The 19,042-nt window shown below is 56.4% G+C and overlaps 5 protein-coding genes across 5 annotated transcripts; 1 reads left to right on the top strand and 4 right to left on the bottom strand.

Annotated features, from left to right (window-relative positions):
- Positions 1–1,212: 1,212 nt before the first annotated feature.
- Positions 1,213–4,533, top strand: EX895_000429 (uncharacterized protein; the record flags this gene model as incomplete). Its single annotated transcript, XM_029881030.1, has 1 exon — positions 1,213–4,533. One exon carries the CDS (start codon positions 1,213–1,215, stop codon positions 4,531–4,533), a length of 3,321 nt encoding a protein of 1,106 aa, XP_029742416.1.
- Positions 4,534–5,082: 549 nt separating this feature from the next.
- Positions 5,083–5,799, bottom strand: EX895_000428 (uncharacterized protein; the record flags this gene model as incomplete). Its single annotated transcript, XM_029881029.1, has 1 exon — positions 5,083–5,799. One exon carries the CDS (start codon positions 5,797–5,799, stop codon positions 5,083–5,085), a length of 717 nt encoding a protein of 238 aa, XP_029742415.1.
- A 2,162-nt stretch (positions 5,800–7,961) lies between these two features.
- Positions 7,962–11,771, bottom strand: EX895_000427 (uncharacterized protein; the record flags this gene model as incomplete). Its single annotated transcript, XM_029881028.1, has 1 exon — positions 7,962–11,771. One exon carries the CDS (start codon positions 11,769–11,771, stop codon positions 7,962–7,964), a length of 3,810 nt encoding a protein of 1,269 aa, XP_029742414.1.
- Positions 11,772–13,653: 1,882 nt separating this feature from the next.
- On the bottom strand, positions 13,654–14,157 carry EX895_000426 (uncharacterized protein; the record flags this gene model as incomplete). The annotated part of the gene is made up of 2 exons (XM_029881027.1): positions 13,654–13,766; positions 13,887–14,157. The coding sequence occupies 2 exons, from the start codon at positions 14,155–14,157 to the stop codon at positions 13,654–13,656; spliced, it is 384 nt and encodes a 127-aa protein (XP_029742413.1).
- A 1,892-nt stretch (positions 14,158–16,049) lies between these two features.
- Positions 16,050–17,264, bottom strand: EX895_000425 (uncharacterized protein; the record flags this gene model as incomplete). The annotated part of the gene is made up of 1 exon (XM_029881026.1): positions 16,050–17,264. One exon carries the CDS (start codon positions 17,262–17,264, stop codon positions 16,050–16,052), a length of 1,215 nt encoding a protein of 404 aa, XP_029742412.1.
- Between the last annotated feature and the right edge of the window lie 1,778 nt (positions 17,265–19,042).

The raw sequence follows: 19,042 nt of genomic DNA, 5'->3' as shown, positions 1-19,042 counted from the left end.
CAAGCAAGCTTTACTGCCTCTGTCTCCATACTTTACTGTCTTCAGTCGAGTCTTGCAAGCCAACCAACTCTGGTCAGTGCGGAAACTAGCCTAGATTTTCAACCACGTTTTTTTTTCCTGCCTCTCACCTGTCTGCTGGGCACACCATGTGAGAGCCGCATCGACCCGACCAGAAGTCGAGACTCTTTTTGTTTGGCAAAGCAAGTGAGGCAGTGAGTGAGTGAGTAGGGAGTGTAATGCCTCCTCAGCCCCCCTTCTCCGTCTCTGTCTCTCTGTCTCTGTCTCTCTACCCTGGATCTGTGCTTGGCTTGCTTCTGCGAACTGCACCCTTGTCCGTCCACCAACTCAATTTTAACCACTCCCTCCGCTTCCATTCGATCCGGCTCGACTTGACTCTCACTCTGAACGCTCGTTCGTTGAGGTCGACTTGTTACTCCTCCGTCCGGACAGGTCAACTTTTCGCGTCGATTCTTGATCGGTTGCGGTTCTCAATCTCTTACACCTTCCTCCTCCTCCTCCTCCTCCTCCTCCTCCTCCTCTTCTTCTTCTTCTTCTTCTTCTCCGCTACAACCCTCGTCTCCATCGACCCGGCCCTCGGCCCCTCGCTGTTCCTCATTTCAACCTTCCATCCAATACCGACCCACACCGACTCCATTTTTAGGAATCGATCTGTGTATGACGTGCTATTGACCGGTCACATTACATTCATCTTAGCCTGCTTTACTCGCGTAAAGGGTTTGACCACCTCACCTCACCTGCTTTCTGGCCAACGCCTGAAGCCCTCAGTGACAATCGGAGCATTTGCTATCCCGGCCATTGACCGTCTTTCTCAGTACGCAGGATAGCACCAACACGCCTACTACCCTCACCATCCACGACCCTCTTCTCGCTCAATTCTGTCACTGCTCCGACCGTTCACGGCAACAATCACGTCTGCCTCCTATCCAATATTGAGTTGCAAACGTCTTCATCTGAGGCTCTCTCTTCGTCGTATTCATCCACCTCGTCGCTGCCTGCCGACTGGCCTGCTTCAACCAAGGCGACACACTCTCGATTCGAGTTCATAGTGCACGCCCTCCATCCTGCTGGTTGCTTGCATCGAACCGTTTGCACGCAGCCCTCACGGCAAGCTCCACCCCCGTCCGCTTTCCTGAGCTCCGGTTGCGTATGATCGTCCACGTCGCTTGACAAGCACATCACCTCCTTCGTGCGATGTCGCTGCACAGCTGTCCTCCTCTCAAAGACGATCTCATCAACGCTCACGTGCACATTCCCGACATGGCCCACCAATCGGTCCCTTCCATCTACGGCTCCGCGGCTGGAACCGTAGATCCACCGTACGGCAACCACCCAAGAGGCGTCAAGGACTACGATCCAAGCATCCCGGCTCAGCTTCCCGTACAACGTGCTCACTGGGATACGGCGGTCTCAGATTCATACCCCCACCGTCACGCCCAATTCCAGCATCAAACCCCTACCCCTTACACAACGTTCGAGCCTCGTCATCCCTCCGACGTTGACTCGCTCCGTGCACCAGCTGCACACCATCATCACGGCGCACACAATGCACATCTCCATCACCATCCGTACAATCAACCGCATCCCACCGACTCTATGTACGCCTCGTCCTCGCATCAGGCCGAAATGCACCACAGGCACGTCTCACGAGCCGCCTGCCTCTCATGTCGTTCCGCAAAACGCAAGTGTGACGGCGCAAAACCCGTGTGCGGTCCTTGCGCTCTCAGAGGCGTCAAAGACGGCTATCCGGGCGACGACGGCGGCTGCGTTTACGTTGCCAGCAAGCGTGGAGGTCCTCGCTTCAAAGGCGTCAAGGGCGCAGAAGCAACCAAGCGAAAGCTCGACGAGCGCGAAAAGATCGGCAAAGTCCGCGGCAGGGACCCTCACAGCCACGACGGCGACTCACACTCCCTATCGCCCACCGACAATGGATCGATTCAATACTCATCTGCAGCGACAACGCCGCTCGACGCGTCTAGCGTTCTGCCTCGCACGTCCGACCCAACGCTCAATACCCCCTTGACCGCCACCAACGCACCGCTGGCAAACCTCGATCTCTCGAGAGCTGCTCCAGACATGCTCGGCACCTTAGCTGTCGCTACAGAAGTCCTCCCTATCATGGACGAGTCGTCAGATGCGTTCTCCTTTGAGCGTGAAAGGAATGCTCTCACCACCCGCAACCTGTTCCGACCCGACTCGGCGGTAGGTGGCGGTCTTTTCGACGACCTTCCGGCACCCAACTTGGACCTGCTGCAGAAATTTTCGGCCAGCCAGGCATCTGTAGGGCTCTCGCTCGCCGGCTTTTATCACAAGCTCGAAGAACTTCCCAAAGCTGGCGTGCTCGCCATGTCCAACGTCGACGAGTTCGGCAGCATCGAAGTCGACATGCCTCAGGCGCTCTTGGAGGAGATTGAGACCGCCAACAAATCCAGCGCCGCAGTCAACTCGGAGCAGCAGGCACGTTCTCTGCTTCAGGACTTCTACGAGCTCGTCTACCCGGCCTGTCCCGTCATGCTGCCGTCCGGCCACCTGTCGTCGCTCGCATTCCACCTGTCCGAGGACGAATCCTCGGCGCTGCTCGCCGCCACGTCCGCTTGTGTTGCTCTCCATCTTCCACAGACAGAAGCCAAGCGCATCATCAAGGGCAGTCTCTTGTTCCACGATCCCGACGATCACGAGGCCAAAGCTGAGCTTCTCGATCTCGAGCACGCCTCTCGCGAAGAGATCGCAGCGTACCACGCCAAGTCAGCGGAAAAGCTGCTGCTCAAAAAGGTGGCGCTGCTGGCGAGGGCCTCTTCGTTCCCATCCGAGGCTGCCAAGGCGATGGAAGCGACAAAGTTCATGCCCAACAGCCGTGGGACCGCAGGTAGCGATATCGAACTTGTCAGGATCAAGCTCGTCGCGACGCATACGCTGCTAGCTCACTACCACTACGGCACGTCCAATAGCCGTCGCGCCTTCCACCATGCATCGCAGGCATGGAACCATGCACAGGCGCTCAACCTAGATTCGGGCGAGGCCGTCTCGACAGCTCCATCGTGGTTCAGCCACACGCAGAAGTGCGAGTGGGCGCGAAGAGCCTACTGGACCTGTTACGCCGCTGCCACCGTCATGTCGTGCACCGGTGGATTCAAGCCGCTCTCGGTGACGCGCGACATGCCCTCGGACCTCGGCCTGCTTCCCAACCTCCGAGGTGATCGTTCCAGCTGGAAGGTCTTAGTGCGCGGCGCTCAGTTCGTCTCGAGGTCGTATGCCAACCTCTACGATCTCGATTCGTACAAGAACCGACCGGAAAACAAACTACAAGACCCTGCCAGCCAAACACGCGAGAAACGACGCAGGTGGGAGTCCATCTTTGAGCGCATGCAAAAGGTGGATGCCGACGTCATGCAGTATGCGCGATCCGACCCGGTGTGGAGCGACGAGAGCTGCTTTGAACCCAGCGTGGGCATGTCCCGACGAACGGCGCAATTCGAGGAGGAGAACGAGATTCGGCTTAGCCGCAGTCTGCGCGTTGCAGGCAAGCTCATGACGAGCGGAGCATTGATCATCTTGCATCGTGCCCAAGCGTTTGCCAACGCACGCATCTTTGTTGCTCCCACGTGCGGTATCCCTGGTGCTTGCGAGGACTCGAGCGACACCGCGTCCGACACGGGCACTCGAGCCAGGGGCGGACCGGATCGGCTGTGGCATCGAGAGGCCGAGGGACTCCCTCCTTCGGGTAAAGCGGCCACGCAGACCGACGAGCTGAGCCTCAGCGCGGATACGCCTTCGAAGCCTAGTGCGGTTGCGAGCCGCACCATGCGATCACGCAGCGCCAGCAGCATGAGTAGCAGCGGTGCAGGCAGCGTCTCCAAGAGTCTGGTCAGTTCCTCGTCTTCAGCGGGCGGTGGACAGGTGACCTTCACACCGTGCGGCATCCCTGTCAAGTTCAATGGTGGTCCCTTTGAGCCCTCCGAGTCGCTGGATCGATGTCGATTCGCGGCAGGTGTTATGTATCAGCAGCTGCCACATGTCAACACGAGCACTTTTCGTCTGGGCCGACGCGAGTCCTCGGCCACTTTACCCGTGGAAGCGAATCACGGCCGCGAGAACCGCGAGCAGTGGTCAGCGCCTTCGCTCCCACCCTTTTCTGCATGCTCACTGGTGCTTGCTGCTTACGTTTTGCTCATGGAGACGCTCCACGCGCAAATCGCCGCCGGCCTCGAGGACGATCTGGACTTCACCAACACCGACACGCTCGACGAAGAGGACGAAAGGACCCTCTACCAACTCTCGCCCATCCTCCAGCCTGACCCGCACCGAACCGCTCAAATCCCCCAACTCGCCGGCAGACAGGCGTACGTGCTTGCGATTCGTCTGCGCTCCTGCATCCTGCAGATCGAATCGGCGCTGGAAAAGTTCAGCAGAGCATGGGATATCGCTAAGGGCTATGCGCAGGAGGTTAAACTGTTGTTGGAAGTCAACCAGAGCTTGTTCTCTGGTTCTATCGCCGCCGGTCAGATAAAGCCTTAGCCCCTCGGCGTGTCTTTCTTTGTTAATTGGATTCCCCCCTCTTCGATACCTCTCTCTTGTCCTCTGTACCTCTTCTGTTCTCGTTTGATCGTTCGTATTCAATCATCATTCGATTTGCATCCTCTCGCGGCTAAGTTATAACTTAAGGTTATCCATGTGGTTCGCACGGGCAGTGAAAGGTGTCACGCCGGGTCTGTGCCTATCACTGTCATCGTGCCAAAGTCAGCCATGTCGTCCGTCGAACTCACCTCACGCAAAGATGGCTTACACGAGCGACAGCTCAATCCCACAACGCGCACACACTCCATGCATCGTGGAGAGAAGACATGTTCCGATTCACAGAGAGGAAGAATTCAAAGTCGTGGCAGGAACAAAGGATGGTATCGATTAAGTTAAGACGAGAGTAGAGAGAAACGAGAAGGTTGTGAGACGTAGACTACACGATTGCCTGTTCTATGTTCGATGAAAGTGTTTGCGTTCGAGGCTTGAACCACACATTGACGAGCAAGGACAACGCGGCGACATTGCTTGGAGAAGGATTCAAAGCGTTTAATCGCGGCGGGAGAGCTCGATGACGGGCAAGGTGAAGTAGCTCGTGTCCGGAGTCAACAGGCCGGCGGCGCCGACGTACCAGGCGATCGCCGCGGTCAGGATACCAAAAGCACCTCCAGCGGTCTGGATGTTCGACTTGCCCGTGAACTCGGCGACGAAGAGGAGCAAGAAGGTGATGTCCAAAAAGAAGAAGAGCGCGACCAGGCCGACGGAGGACCTGAAACTGGCGACGAGCATGATAAACGTGAAGATGAACCAGGCCGCCAAGTAGATGCCCACGGCATTGGCGAGTTGCGTCTCGGGCACGCCGTTGCGGTTGTACGTGCCTTCGGCGACACCGAACCAGGGGATCTGGATGATGGCGTACGACCACCAGAAGGCGCCGTAGGACGCGAAGGCGGTAGCACCAAACGTGTTACCGGCCGCAAACTCCCACATGCCCGCGAGGAACTGCGCGACACCTCCGTACGCGATTGCCAGGCCGACAACGACGTTGGGCACAGTCACACCACGAGCCTTGACGTTGTACATCGAGAGCACAAACGTGGTCGCGGCGAAACCAAACAGACCCAGCGGGGCCGGGTTGGCAAACTTGCGGTGGTAGATGGGGAACGCGGGCTGCGACGTGTCTTGCGGGTGTCCACCGGGCGTGAGGGCACGGATGGGCTGCGCACCGCCCTGGTAGCCGTTCTCTTGCTGCTTGATCTCGGACATTGCTAGCGAATGTACGGAGGTGTTGCTGATGCTGGTGTAGTAGAAAAGGTCGAGAAGATGGAGCACCGGACCGTCAGCTTGAGTTGAGGGACAGTAGACGAGGAGATTCTGGGGGGGTCAGGGGCGGGGTCCGAAGGCTGCCGCTGGGCAATAGGCTGTTTATATACGCTCGCTGGGGCCCCTCCGCGCTCAGTTAGAACCTTGTTCGAAATGGGATCGACCGCGCGCAGAGGCAGCGCAACCCCAGATGACCGTCTCTTGCAGACTGCGGGGTCGGGCAAGACGAGCTGCCGTCGCTGCAACACCTCAGCAAGGCCTCGCTCTCTCTCAATTTAGACTCGACAGGTGCGTCCAGTCTCATCAGCTTGAGCCTTGCGTTGGTTGGCTGATCAACGGTCTTTCCTAGTTGACCGTTCGAGAGGTTTTTTTTTTGCATTAGACCACAAACGCAATTCTCGGTGATTCTTGTTTCTGTTGAGTCTGCTGTTGTGCCTCTCGCCGTGTTTTGGTGTGTTTGTGCGGCTTGAATCCTCTCTGCGCACGTCAAAACTCCACAATTCTCTGTTTCTTTTTTTCCCCACCCTTGCCTTGGCGAATACTGCAGTTCTCGGCTACACACCGGCCCCACCGCTGCTTGATCGATCTGCGTGCAGCGCAGCGTGCCAATGATGTGGCGCCATCAACAAAGCTCTCTTGGTCGGCATTGGGCACGGAACTTTCCATCTGCTTTCTGTGATCGGTCTGCGAGCTGTGCTCGTCCCTTGCGACTTTTGCTCTCCGGTAGGCTACTCTTTTTCTCTCTCTCTCTCTCTCTTTAGATGCTGTAAAGTACTGCAACAATGAAGAAAGAAAAAAACTAATATACATCCGCGCGCGTGCCTGCGGATCGAGTCGAGCCACTGTCATTCCTGCATCGCATATCCGCAACGAAGCTTGAAACTCGACCGGGGGGCGAGACCGGATTGCAGATCCTGTTGTTGTCCCGTCTCAGCCGTGCTATCCAGGACACTATCGATATGAAATGAAAAGAAAATCAACTGCGGGATCTCCGCAGTGTTTGCAAAGGCGTGAGATGAATCACCGGTGTTCGGGGACCTGGCCTTGGCCCCCTTATGTCCGCATTTTTCGCCCTTGCAATGCCAGCCGAGCCTCACTGCATGATTGATCTGGCGCGTCTCGCTTCCACATCTTTGTCTCCTCTCGATCTCTCTCAATGCACTAACGCACACTGTCGACGGAAGCAGAGCCGACGTTCGGCAGCTTTCCTTACTTTGCAAGACACTGGTGATGCAGGCGGGCTTTTGCTTGCGAGATAGAGAGAGAGAGAAAAAGAAAAAAAGAGTCGCCTGCTGAAATTGTCTGTGCCGTGTTTCGCCCCCCGCAACCCGCGGCCCGGAGCATTTGACCCAATCAATGCGAGCGCGAAAGGCGTTTGCGTCATGAAGTGTCGGGACTTCAATTGAAACCGTTCAATCCTCATTACACTGCGTCTGTCTTTTCGCCTCGTCCGTCTTTCGCGTTTGCTGTATAGCTTTCGTCCTCAAGTGGAAACGTAAAGCCGAGTCGACGACCACTGCCTGCCCACTCCACCTCACAACGCCAAGCCTCGATGATGACGGAGGACAAGATCCCGCTTGGCATAGGTCTGTGTTCTTGCTATCCTTTGGACCTGGTCACCGAGTCCAGGTCTGACGGTCAATTCCCCACACATGCATGCGCGCCTCGCCTCCACAAAGAGCGCACACACCACCCCATAACGGAGGACCAAACACCAATCTCCAATCTCCTCCTCTATTCAGGCGATGGTGGGGTTTCCCCGGATCGGTCCAAACTGTCTCGCTTTTCGCTGGGCTAGATCTGCCCGCTCGGCTTCAACTGCGCTGTGACACCTCTTTCTTGCTGCACGCAACCCCGCCCATCCTGGAACTCTTCGGCTTTATGCTCCGGCCCTTATCTCGGCGCTGCAAACCGTTCAGGATCTCGAACAGAAGCCGCTCGATCGGCCCAATACAAGATTCATGCGAATCTCAGATGCTGAAGAATCAACTATTTGTGAAGAATTAATAGAAAGAGTAATGTACAATAAAATCGACATCAATGCTTTAAGAGTCCATCAACGAGGCTCCTTTGGCGGTGCTTGCTGGGCAGCTTGGCGCTGACTTCTATTTGTCCCATGCTACACGGCCTCCTCCAAAGATGTAAGGGTACGCCGTCTGGTAGTAGTTGACAAATGTCCGTCGTCCCGCAATAGATGGAGCAGTTGCATAGCTGCCTCCGATCACCACGCTGTGCTTGCCATCAAAAAAGTCTGAGCTGTAGCCAGGATATAGCGCCGAGTTGCGGAACCCGTCGTAGTCGCTAAAGAGCGTGCTCGTCCACTCCCAGACACCACCATTGTGGCCAGGTAGCAATGTGCCATCCGAATCGTATCGAGGCAAGCTGGCGGGGACCGGGTGCCAGTTTCGGAATCCCACATTGGCAGAGGGTGCCGCCTGGCCCTGAGTAGGGTTCTGCGAGCTTCTGCGACTCGAACTAACGGCAGCTGGCTCGCTTTCGGCGGCAGTGGAGGTGGCGCCAGGTCCATGCATCGAGATCCCTGGCGGGTGGATCTCGGTCTTGAGTACGCGCCGCGACTTGTTCTGCGGCTTGGGTGCGCTGGTGTTTTCGGTGATGTAGAAGCGACGCAGCATCATGATCGCCTCGTCGCGGAGATAGCCACCCACCGACTCGTAGCCTGGCGAGCTCACAATCGCGTCGTCGTCGTGCAGGCCTAGCACGCTGCCATTGCCTCCAAAGCGCTCGTTGCCCGCACCAAAGACGACGCGTCCGATGCCAATCTGCCTCAGCGCTGCTCCGCACATGATGCAAGGCTCAATGGTGACGTAGAGCGTCGTGTCTTTGAAAGGATTGTCTCCTTCAGGACCGGAATGAGGTGCAATCGCGAAATCAGACGCAGAAGGCGGCATGATGGACAGAATGTGATCGATCGCTTCCAACTCTGCGTGTCGGGTCGCATTGAGGAGCTCATTGGTGCGGTTGCGACCTCGAGCTATCACTTGGCCCTTGCGCACAAACACACCGCCGACTGGGACCTCATTGGCATCGAGCGCTTCCTGCGCCATGGCGAGTGCCTCATGCATCCACTTGAGATCCTCCTCCGACTGCTCTTCGCGCGGGACATATCGAACAGCAGAGCCTCGAACGGGTGGCGCTTGCTTGCCTGGAGGATCAATATCGTTCGCCGCAGGCTCTGCCGCCTTGGCAGAGTCTCGATTGAAAGGAGGCACCGTGAGGTCCAGCACTAGCGCTTCGGGCGGCGCGTCCATGAGTTTGCGAAGCTCGGCGTGGGTTGGCAGCCGACCGCCCTTCCAGGTCGCATACGCTTGAAGCTGCTTTCCCGAAGCTTGGACGGGCCAATGACATGCCACGGCCATGTCTACAGGTCCATAGAAGGTGCGCACCGAGTAGCTTTCGCCGCCTCCGCTCTTGACCCATGAAGAAGGTGCATCGGCGCTGTTGGTAGCCTTCAGGAAATCGAGGTATTGGGCATTTGAGATGGGCAGCGCCGAAATTGAGAACGCCTTTGTGTCCACCCTACGTCGAGGATGCTCATTGTCCCAACCGAATTCGGGCTGTCCAAGCTGCATGTTGAGATCTCGAGTGTTGCTGGTTGGACGATTCGCAACAAAGTTGAAGTCCTGGGACTCGTCATCGTCGTGTCCGAGCTCCACAGACGAGGCTTCAAAGTGGAAGCGCTGTTCCAAAGTCAACTTGCCGCCACGCTTCTCGTACTCTGCTTGCCATCGCTTCGACAGCGACGCCCAATCGGGAGCCATGAAGCCGGCAGGGGGCCTGGTGTTCTGAGACTGGATCAGCATGTAGAGCAGCGTCTCAAGATGAAGGCTGATGTGCTCGAGCGTCATCCACAGCATTCGTGCCAGCCTCCGGTTCATGGTCAAATCACCACGAGCAACGTCCTCGTAGATCTGCTCCACGCGTCGCCGAACGCCTTGTTGGTAGACGATAATCTCGTCAAGCGTGGGCCAGTCTTCCTCGTTGGTGGGCACTTCGCTGTGTGGATTGCACTGCGTAATGTCGTCCATGTGCGGGTCAATGCCGCGCTCGAAGATGGCAGAGAAGCGATCGTTGAGGTGCGGCTGCTTGAGATACGTCGATACGTGGATGTCGAGGAACGCCGGAATGTGGCCGAGATAGAACAAGCAGATGTGACGCAGATCGATCGGTTTCTCGTGTAGTTTGTCCTGAGGGATCATGGTCAATGTGACGCAGTTCCAAGCATCCCAGTGCGTCCTCCAGTCGTGCAGACTGGGTAAGCCCAGCAGTGATGCTTTCTGAGCCAGCTCGTCCAAATCACTGCCTGCCCAACCATTGTCGACCTTGGTCGGAGCCTCATCCTGGTACGCTGATTTGACCTCTGTCTGCTTCACTTCAGAGAGTGCAGCATCGGCCGCCGAGTTAGAAAAGTGAAAGAAAGGTTTTTCGACCAGCCAGATATCGTAGCGGTCGGATTTGTCGCTCCAACGTTGAACGACTCGGAGGCCGGCGTAGTCGAAGAGATTAAGTGTCTCACGCTCTCCAAACTTGTAGCTGGATTCCATGTGGATGAGCTCGCCCTCCTGGATTGAGATCGGCTCGGCCAAGCCTGCAATGCGTATGGTGTGTGGCTCCTTTGCGCGATAGTAAGACTCGTGGCGACCTTCCCGCGCATTGTAGCGGTCAAAGTACTCGAACTTGCTGCTGTCGATTGCGTTGCCACCGAGAACTCGATCTGCATGGTCGAGACCGTTCATGATAAAGTCGCGCGTGAGGCCGGCAGTGTCGTTGTAAGCGAGCGCCACATCTGCCGGCTTGTTGCGGCGATCGATCGAGATGAGCATCGTATCGCCTGCACGCATGCTTTCGCGAGCGGTCTTGGAGAGGAACTCGGCGGCGGACTTTCGATCAAAGTTGCCAATGCTGGAACCCAGCCACATGAGACATCTTTGACCTTCGACTTGTGCGCCTGCCGCGATCGAAGCATCTTGAAGACCACCTTTGCCAATAAAGTCGAGACCAGCGTCGTATGTTGCCCATAGGCCGTTGATGCCTACTTTACCCCCGTGGATCGTCCACGAGTCGTCGCTGGTCGTGGCTTCTTGCGCTCGCAGATCGCGCAAGGTGCGTTCCAACTCGGCCTTGTCAAGGTCGAGCGCGTAGTATTGGACGCTCGGCGCACCTTCGGAAAGCGACGGCAGGTGCTTGAGCGCACGGAGGAGGTGGATCGTCTTCTTGAGCGAGCCGGCACCCAGCTCAACAAGAGATCCTGCTCCGACAGCTCGGTCGCCGTCGAGACCCTCCTCGGCATTGACGCCCCCGTTGAATCTGCCCACAACGCTGTCACCCCATCTCTGCTTTGCAGAGGCGGTAGCGTCTCGCTGTGGTGGCAGGGTATCGTCCTTTCGTGCCTCTTGCTGTTCGCGATAAGGACCGTCCCGATGAGCAACGGAGGCGCCCGACAAGTTCTCGACTGTGGCGGTGGAATGACCAAAGATTCTGAGGGCAATTTCTGGACCGTGATCCTTGAGGATTTGCAATTCGGCGTTGTAGAGGTAGTATTCGGGGGCAGTCGTCAGCTTGTCGTAGAGAATAAGACCTTGTTCGTCATAGAGGATGGTTGTTGGTAACGTCTTGCGATAGGCAAACTTGAGATCGTTGGCATCATTTTTCCGGCCCGGAACGACGAGTTGACGGGACTGCAGACCTGCGATGATTTCGCGTCGTAGCTGATCGTCGCTTGAGCTGCTGCTGAGGCTACCGGCGCTGCCCGAGTACAAGTCGACCACGGGAGCATCGCGCAGCTTTGTGGAGGTCGCTTCGACTCCTGCCGCCTTGGTCTTGAGCTTTGACGCGTCATTGCCAAGTAAGGACGAGTCAGCGTCGAGAGAAGGGCTCACTACCGCAGATGGTGCCATTGTGTTTGTGATTGTTGCAGCCTGCTTGCCCTTATGCCAGTTGCTCGACTCTGAGTTGATGTGGAGTGGATCTTGCGCGGCGTCAGATCTTCGGAGGGGATAATGAGTGATGGCGGCGAAATTGCTAATCAAAAAGGGAGGCAACGGTGATGATGTCGATGTGCCAGATGGTGAAGATATGTCGTTGCAGAGCCGTCCTGGGGCTTGATGGAAGAGAGGGTATATAAGGGAGTTGGGTCGGTTTGCAGAAGGATGTCGCGGACCTCACTCAGTCAGCCAGTCAGATCCGGCCAGGGTCCAGCTGCTGTCAACTGTGGCTCAGTTAGCCAGACGGAAAAAGGGTGATGTAGCGCTGCACGAACCCCACCGATGATGGGCCTTGCCGCTGCAGCGATTCGCTCCCGCCTCTCTGTGGCTTCGGCCCACTCGTTGACTTGGACTGCCTCTGCTTACAGTCACAGTGTGGTGAGCGTCCTTCGAATCAGATCGGCAGTATGACGGAGCGGGGACAAGTCCGTGCACTCGCGGGCTGCGACACCGTCGGGGTCCCTGATCGTCGCCTACAGAGGGCGGAGTCAGGTATGCGAGCGTCGATGGCCGGACGAAAGGACGGACAGGCAGGCAGATAGACGTAGCCGCCCTGCCTCTGCCTCCACCTCGTTAGGCACAGCAGCAGAGTCAGAGAGCGAAAGGAAGAAATCCGATTTCTCTATTTTAATTTGTTTGCGTAGTCAAAGTCGGCGCTGGAACGTGTGAGCAGGCACGAGGACCGGAATCGCCGTCAAGCTCAGCTGGTTCTCTGCTCGAACGGGACCGGGCATCGATTCAAACGCAGGGTCTGATGATCCAACAGCACTCCCAAACTGACTTGGTGTACGCTTCGTGTACAGTGGGACGTCCTCAATCCTGTCACAAGATTGACTAGAGGGCCGTTCGCACACAGCTGGCGGCATCGCGGCGAAAGTTGCAAGCGGGTCGAGCTCGACCGTGGAACCCGAAACCCTCCTTGGGCTTGCTGGCTGCCAAGGGCGTCGTCGGGGGTTTCCCGAAAGAGTTTGATCTAGGCTGCAGGGCCTACTTGCTAGCACGACACCCTGAGCTGGCTGACCATGCATGTGATGGTTGGTGCGATCACTGCCACCGCAGATCGGATCGACAGCCGAGTCTTTCTACGGTTCGACGATCGCCCTGACTCACGACTTTGCTTTGTCAAGGTGCCATGAGCCGAGGGTAACCCTTAAGTCTTGAAGTCTCACGAGCCCTGGATCAGTGTGCAGCTTTGTGGGGGGCGAGCGCCGAATGACAATGATCTTGCCGAGGCAGAGGCAGACCTCAGGCCGAGAGCGTCGGAAGGCAGCTAGGCTTCTGTGCATCGGAATGTGCGAAATCGACAACGCGAACTGTGATGAACCCTATCTAGCTGATCAGCTCTCCTTCCCAAGTTCAAGCTCAACCAGAACACTCATGCTTAGGCCCTTCTGAATTCGAAGACAGAGTGTGCGGGTAGCCTTCTGAAGCAGTCAGCTCGTGATGCTTCTCCCAAATCGTGGAACCAGGCACAGACGAAACTCGCGCATGGTTGCTGGCGTAAACAGACTTGTTTTGGGTTTAGAGCTTTGCGTTTTTGTAGAGGTACAGGCTGAAGCGACGAAAAGGACGTAAGATCCAACGACGCTTCTAGTATGAGAGGATATGGTGAGAAGTCATCGGGCAAGGCGACGCAAGCTCGTAACGTCGTCCCGTTGACATGAAGAATGCGTAGCGAGCCGTCGGTCGTGTCTGTGTCGAACCGTCGGTGTGATGCTGGAGATCCTATAGGCGGAAGAGTGAGAATGAAGATGCAATTGCGGAGACCATGGACATTGACGAAAGAGGAGAACATTTACTCCTGGTCGATGACGGTGGTCTGGAGACCCTTGGCAGTGCCGAGGCCGAGAACGGGAACAGCGTAGGTGTAGAGCTTCTCCTTGGCACCCTCGTCGTCGTTACGCTTGCCTGTAAGTTGGGGAAGGGAAGGATGAGATGCATCGAGTTGATGTTGGATCGGGTCAGCTTTCTGCTGTCAACGTGCTCTTGTCCATCGAACGCGGGGCACGCGGTGCAGTTGAAACTTACGCTCAAGACGAACACGCAGACGGCGGGGGAAGTTCTTGACACCGTACTTCCACACCTCCTGGTTGAGCTTAGGGTCGACGCGGACGTCCTTGGTGCCCATGGCCTTCTGGGCGAAAGCGACAACCTCCTTGATGGCGCGGGGAGCACGCTTCTTGAAGGCAGTGTCGTGGACACGCTTGTGAAGGTTGACGGTGTACTCGCGGGTCACAACATCGTTAAGGGCAGAGCGGGTCTTCTTGCCCTTCTGAGACTTGTCCTTGTGGTCCGCCATCTGTGGTGAGCAAGAAGGTCGAATCGAGACGAATGTGCAAAGTGGTGGTGGTCAGAAAATGATCTACTTGAACCTTCAAACGTGACTCCAGCAGCAGCAGCCACTTTTTAAGGCGCAGATCCCGATTCTAAAATGATAGTCCAGCTGATATCTCTCTTCTCTTGCCAGACGTTGCGCCTTGGACGGCTGAACTTTCTGAGATAACCCATCGTGAATAGGTTTTCCTGTCGACTGTTGGAATGTCTACAAACGCAACGATGGAGGCGAGAAGAACATTTGCGGGTGACATCTTTACACGAGTCTGCGCTGCGACCTGTGTTGGTATGGTGGGTGTCTGATAGCTAGGCGACTAGCGGCGACATGATGGCGACATGATGGCGTTGGTCACAGATACACGTTGGGCATTGCAGGGTGCACATGAGAAGGCAAGCTAAAGCTTCGAAGCTCGAAGAAGTGCCGTGCCGCATCGCACGCGTGAGAGCCTGTAGATCGCATGTATGGTATGTCGATGTGATGCTGATACGTCTGTGTATGCGGCTGGTGCAACGTTCGTCGATGTTTTTGCCGGAGCAAGTTGCGATACGTTGGTGCTGATGTCGACTCGCCGATCCAGGTACATCGATACTTCTTACTTCTGATGTTGAATGTCGCAGCGATGCGGGGTGTTGTGAGCTGCAACTTAGCAAGATTGTCGAGAACGATGCCCACGTAGATACAAGCTCTTGAGGCCTCTTGCAAAGTCTAGTCCTGCTTTATAGCTGTTGGTTCTCTTGCGATGAGAAACTGCTATCCAAGTCCTAGCATGTCTTGACACAATTGCCCTGTTCCTTCCGTCTTCCAACGTACGTGCGATGTCTGCTTGTCCTAATGCTGGTGTGCGGGTAATGGCTGCTGGTCGATTTGCGCAAGACACTTACTGTGAATATCGATCTTGATGGTGATGGTATCTCAAAGGATGTACAAAGCAGAGACGACGGCGATGAGCACTTGGACAATCATCAACGTCCAACTCTGGCCAGCCAACAGCTCTCATCAAGGCGCTATCAACCGGGCGGCCATTTTCCAGTATCTTCCGCCTCCAGCCTCGAGCGCAACTAACAGAGCAGCAGCTCGCTACCTCGAAACTTGGTCGCTGCCCGCCTCGACCGTGGATCCCGCCCTGCGACAGCAAAGGGTTACAAATTTGGATATAGCCACGAACTCGAACTTCGAATTACCAGCTATTTAGCTCGAGAGGTCCAAGTCACGTGTACAACTGTAATTTTTTCCTTGGAGCTGGTCTCGTACGTATACGAAGCCGATGAAGCCGCGCTAGGATGGGCTTCTTCATGTCTTCGGTCTAACACAAATCTGAATATATCGTCGGTCGCTGGCCTCGACGCTGTGATATGGGCTGAGGCAGCTCGACGCTGCAAAGCATGGAGCTGACACGGCGTATTAATACGGCGTAGGCCGAGGTGTCACGCGAATGAGCGCACTCGGCCCAGCTGGGCAGAAGTCATTCGCTAATAGAGTTGACTCAGAACAGAGACGCACGAGTGACGTTTGAGTTCAAAAGTTTCAATATGCATGGGAAGGCTGGATGTGAGTAAACTACAACGGAAAAAGAGGAGAAGCAGGACCCAGCAAGCTGTTGCTAGAGTCCGGAGGTGTCGATGTCGGAGACAGTGCGTATGCCTACGAAGCCTCCAAAATGACGACGGAAAGATCTATGGATCTTGCTCGAGCAGGCCGAATGGAGCACGGCAGCGGTGAGATTGGGTGCGGCATTGGCGAGCGCTACAGCTGTAAGAGTGGTATCGAGAGCTCAAATGCAGGCCATGCTCGTTTTGAGTGAGAAGAGTTGGGGGTGTCTAGTGTGCTGCTGCGGACGAATGATGTGACTGCCGGCTTTACACAGCGCCAGTCTTGGCGGCGTTGAGTTGGACCACACCGAGAGCAGCCGTCTCGGCCAGACGTCTCGCCGAGCTGTCGATCTGACCAAGCAGCAAGGTGGCCTCGAGGCGCGAAGGCTCGGCAGGGATCTTGAACAGGCGGTTAACGTCCTCGACGGGAAGAGGTGCCAGACCCTGAGCCTCACGCGCTGCGTTCTCGGCCTTCTTGCGAGCAAGATACGCCTCGGCTTTGGCTTTCTCTCGTGCCAGCTGTCGTGCCTGGAATCCGACGTTGCCCGCCTCGGCGGCGTGCTCGTCCATGATCTCGAGCGTCGACTCGAGCGAGGAAGCGAGCACAGGCTCCAATGCAAGGTTGAGAGAAGTGTAGGAGGGGCCGAGTGCAGCCGTGGGTGGATTGCGGAGGAGATCCGAGGTGCTGGGCTGCACGATCGACGGGCCGGGTGCGTTTGGTGTCGAGATGCTGCTGAGGAAAGCGTCGAGGAGCGCAGTGTTTCGAAGCGAGACGGGAATCTCGATGAGGATGTTGGCGAATGTGAGCTTGTGGTCGATGAGGCTCTGCGTGTGGAACTTGCCCTTCTTATGGGCTTCGACGAACGAAGGCGAGAGACGGTAAGCCTTCACCGAGGTGTTGCCCTGGGCAGACTGTGCGAGGTCGTGGACAATGAGAACACCCTTACCACGGCCGCTAGCGCCATCACGCTCGATCAAACCAGCGATAGCAGCAAGACTATCGACGACAGACGAGCTGAGGAAAGCGCCAAGGAAGCATCCCTGGTAGAGACCGACAGGGTTGGCGTCGGCGTTGACGTCGCGCAACAAGCGGACCATATCAGAGGTATATTTGGTCGCGTTGCGGCTGCTTCGGTCCTCCTCCTCATCACGCTCGCTGTTGCTTCGACCGGGGTTGGGAAGGGCAAAGACGTTGGACACCTCGAGGGTTCCACCGAGGTCCATGCCGAGAAGGGCGCCCGAAGCCGAGGCGGGGTGGGCGTCGCGGCAGTGCTTTACGATCTTGGTCAGAGCCAGACCGTCAAGGCGAACAGAAGTGATGACATCCGAGTCGAGTTCGAGGGCTTCCAGAGCGGCGCGGTCGAGGTCGGACTGGGCATCTGTGGTGGATGCCTTTGCAATGGCCGAAGCTGCGGTGGCGGCGGGGGCGGCAGCAGGGGCGGCAGCAGCCGGTGTCGGTGCGGTGCGAGTTGCTGCGGACATGCTTGTGCTGATCACGAGAACAGGTTGGTGGACGTAACGTAGGGTGATGGTCGATAGCGATCACGATGTAGCGAACAACCGTCGAGAATGAGGCGAACTCGCAGAAATTGGTGACATGCGCCGGCCGGGCAGTGCGCGCGTCTCTCTCTTTTTCTGGCCTCGAACGACCGTAAAATCTTCGCGCTTCCTGATCGAAGAGCCTGAGACCCATTTTTGTGCTGAGCTGTAACTTTACGTAGACATAACATTTTACTGAATTATGCCACGTGCGACAACCTTTCTTGTCACTCGATCAACCAGCTCCTTTGCTACGGGAATGTTCGCAGCAACCACTCTTCAGAGAGAAAATCGATCACCGACACGCCTGTTCCGCCTGCGTCTGGCGACAACCCTAGGAGGGAACCGAAAGAGCGAAGAAGCAGTTGGCGCGAATGCCAATAGACAATGTAGCCCAAATTAAAGGACAGAGAAATCGAGGACACAAAAATGAAAGCAAAAGGCCAGGGACTGAATGCGCGCGATGATTGCACTTCGACCTGCAACCAGACGCAGGGAGGAAGGATCTCGACACCATTCTACTGACCAGGTCGACGCAGTGGAAACACGAGAGACGAGCACTGTGCGGCGGCAGATTGAGGTGGGACAGATGCACCTCACTGGGAGCATGGTCCTCATGCGTCGAGACGAGCCCCGCCCGCAAGGGCAACAGCAACAACCACCACCACCACCACCACCAATAGCGTCTGACCGAGAGCGAACGACGATGCCGTTGAAAGACATTCTATGCATGAAAGCGTCCTATTGCTGAACGCTACTAAGAATCCTGAAAGCGGTGCGCCACATGTCTATGCCGTAGCGGCATGTTGCACATCGAGTTCTTTTTAGAGCTTTCTGTTCCTGCAAGGTGAAGCGGACGTTGTTCTCTGTCGAAGCTTGGAACAGCGGTTATCCTGGACCCTTGAATGTTTGATCGTCGCCCTTTGAGACAGAACAAGAAGAAAGTCGCGCAACCATTCGGCTGTTGGACCCTGAATCCACACGGACCAGCGCGGCCTCCGCCTTACAAAGCTGTCTCATTGGATGGGCGTGAGACTAAAAGACAGGTCCAAGCGGCGCTGTCATCTCGATTTGTGGATCATCACATGTCAACTCTGTGTCTGCAGCAGCTGATATCGGCAACATCGGAATGAGAAAGCGAGAGGCATGTACGTCCAAGCTTTAATTCGACCAGCTGCGGCGCCTCGACTCAGAGTCTGAGAGTGAACTCGAGCGATACACAACGCACGTCCCAGGACTCTTTCGACCGCCTGAGAGACCAGCCTGAAGAATCCTGCTGCGACCAGTGCAAATCTTTGTAGGAGCGATCTCGTCTCGAAAGCCAAGCTTTCTGTGATTGGCCCGCATGCTCGAATGATAGTTTCCCGCCTTTTCCTTTGAGACCGCGGCGATCCGGAGACTTTGAATTACAGGCGTGCGTGCGCTCATGGGCATGCAATGGAGAACGAGACGACTCTAACTTCCCAAACATCCTGTTTAAAGAGGCGAAGGGCGAAAAGGTGCAAGTCAAGCAAAGCCGGATGAACTCGCGGACCTGCCAGAAGCACGTTGCAAGCAGAGGCTGGGCGTGGGTAGGCTGGGCGTTGCGTCGCAACCCGCTATCCAACTCACTTCAGGAGGCTTGTTCGCTTGAAACCCCACCCGGACGTCTCAAGCCCCTCTGCAAGCAGGACGACGCCTGCAATGAACCCGGCCCACATAGTATGTACCCGTCACTCGAG

Source organism: Sporisorium graminicola, chromosome SGRAM_1, assembly GCF_005498985.1.
Source record: "Sporisorium graminicola strain CBS 10092 chromosome SGRAM_1, whole genome shotgun sequence".
NCBI lineage: Eukaryota > Fungi > Basidiomycota > Ustilaginomycetes > Ustilaginales > Ustilaginaceae > Sporisorium > Sporisorium graminicola.
Note: the sequence above shows the minus strand (reverse complement) of the source record. Positions and strands in the feature narration are given on the sequence as shown.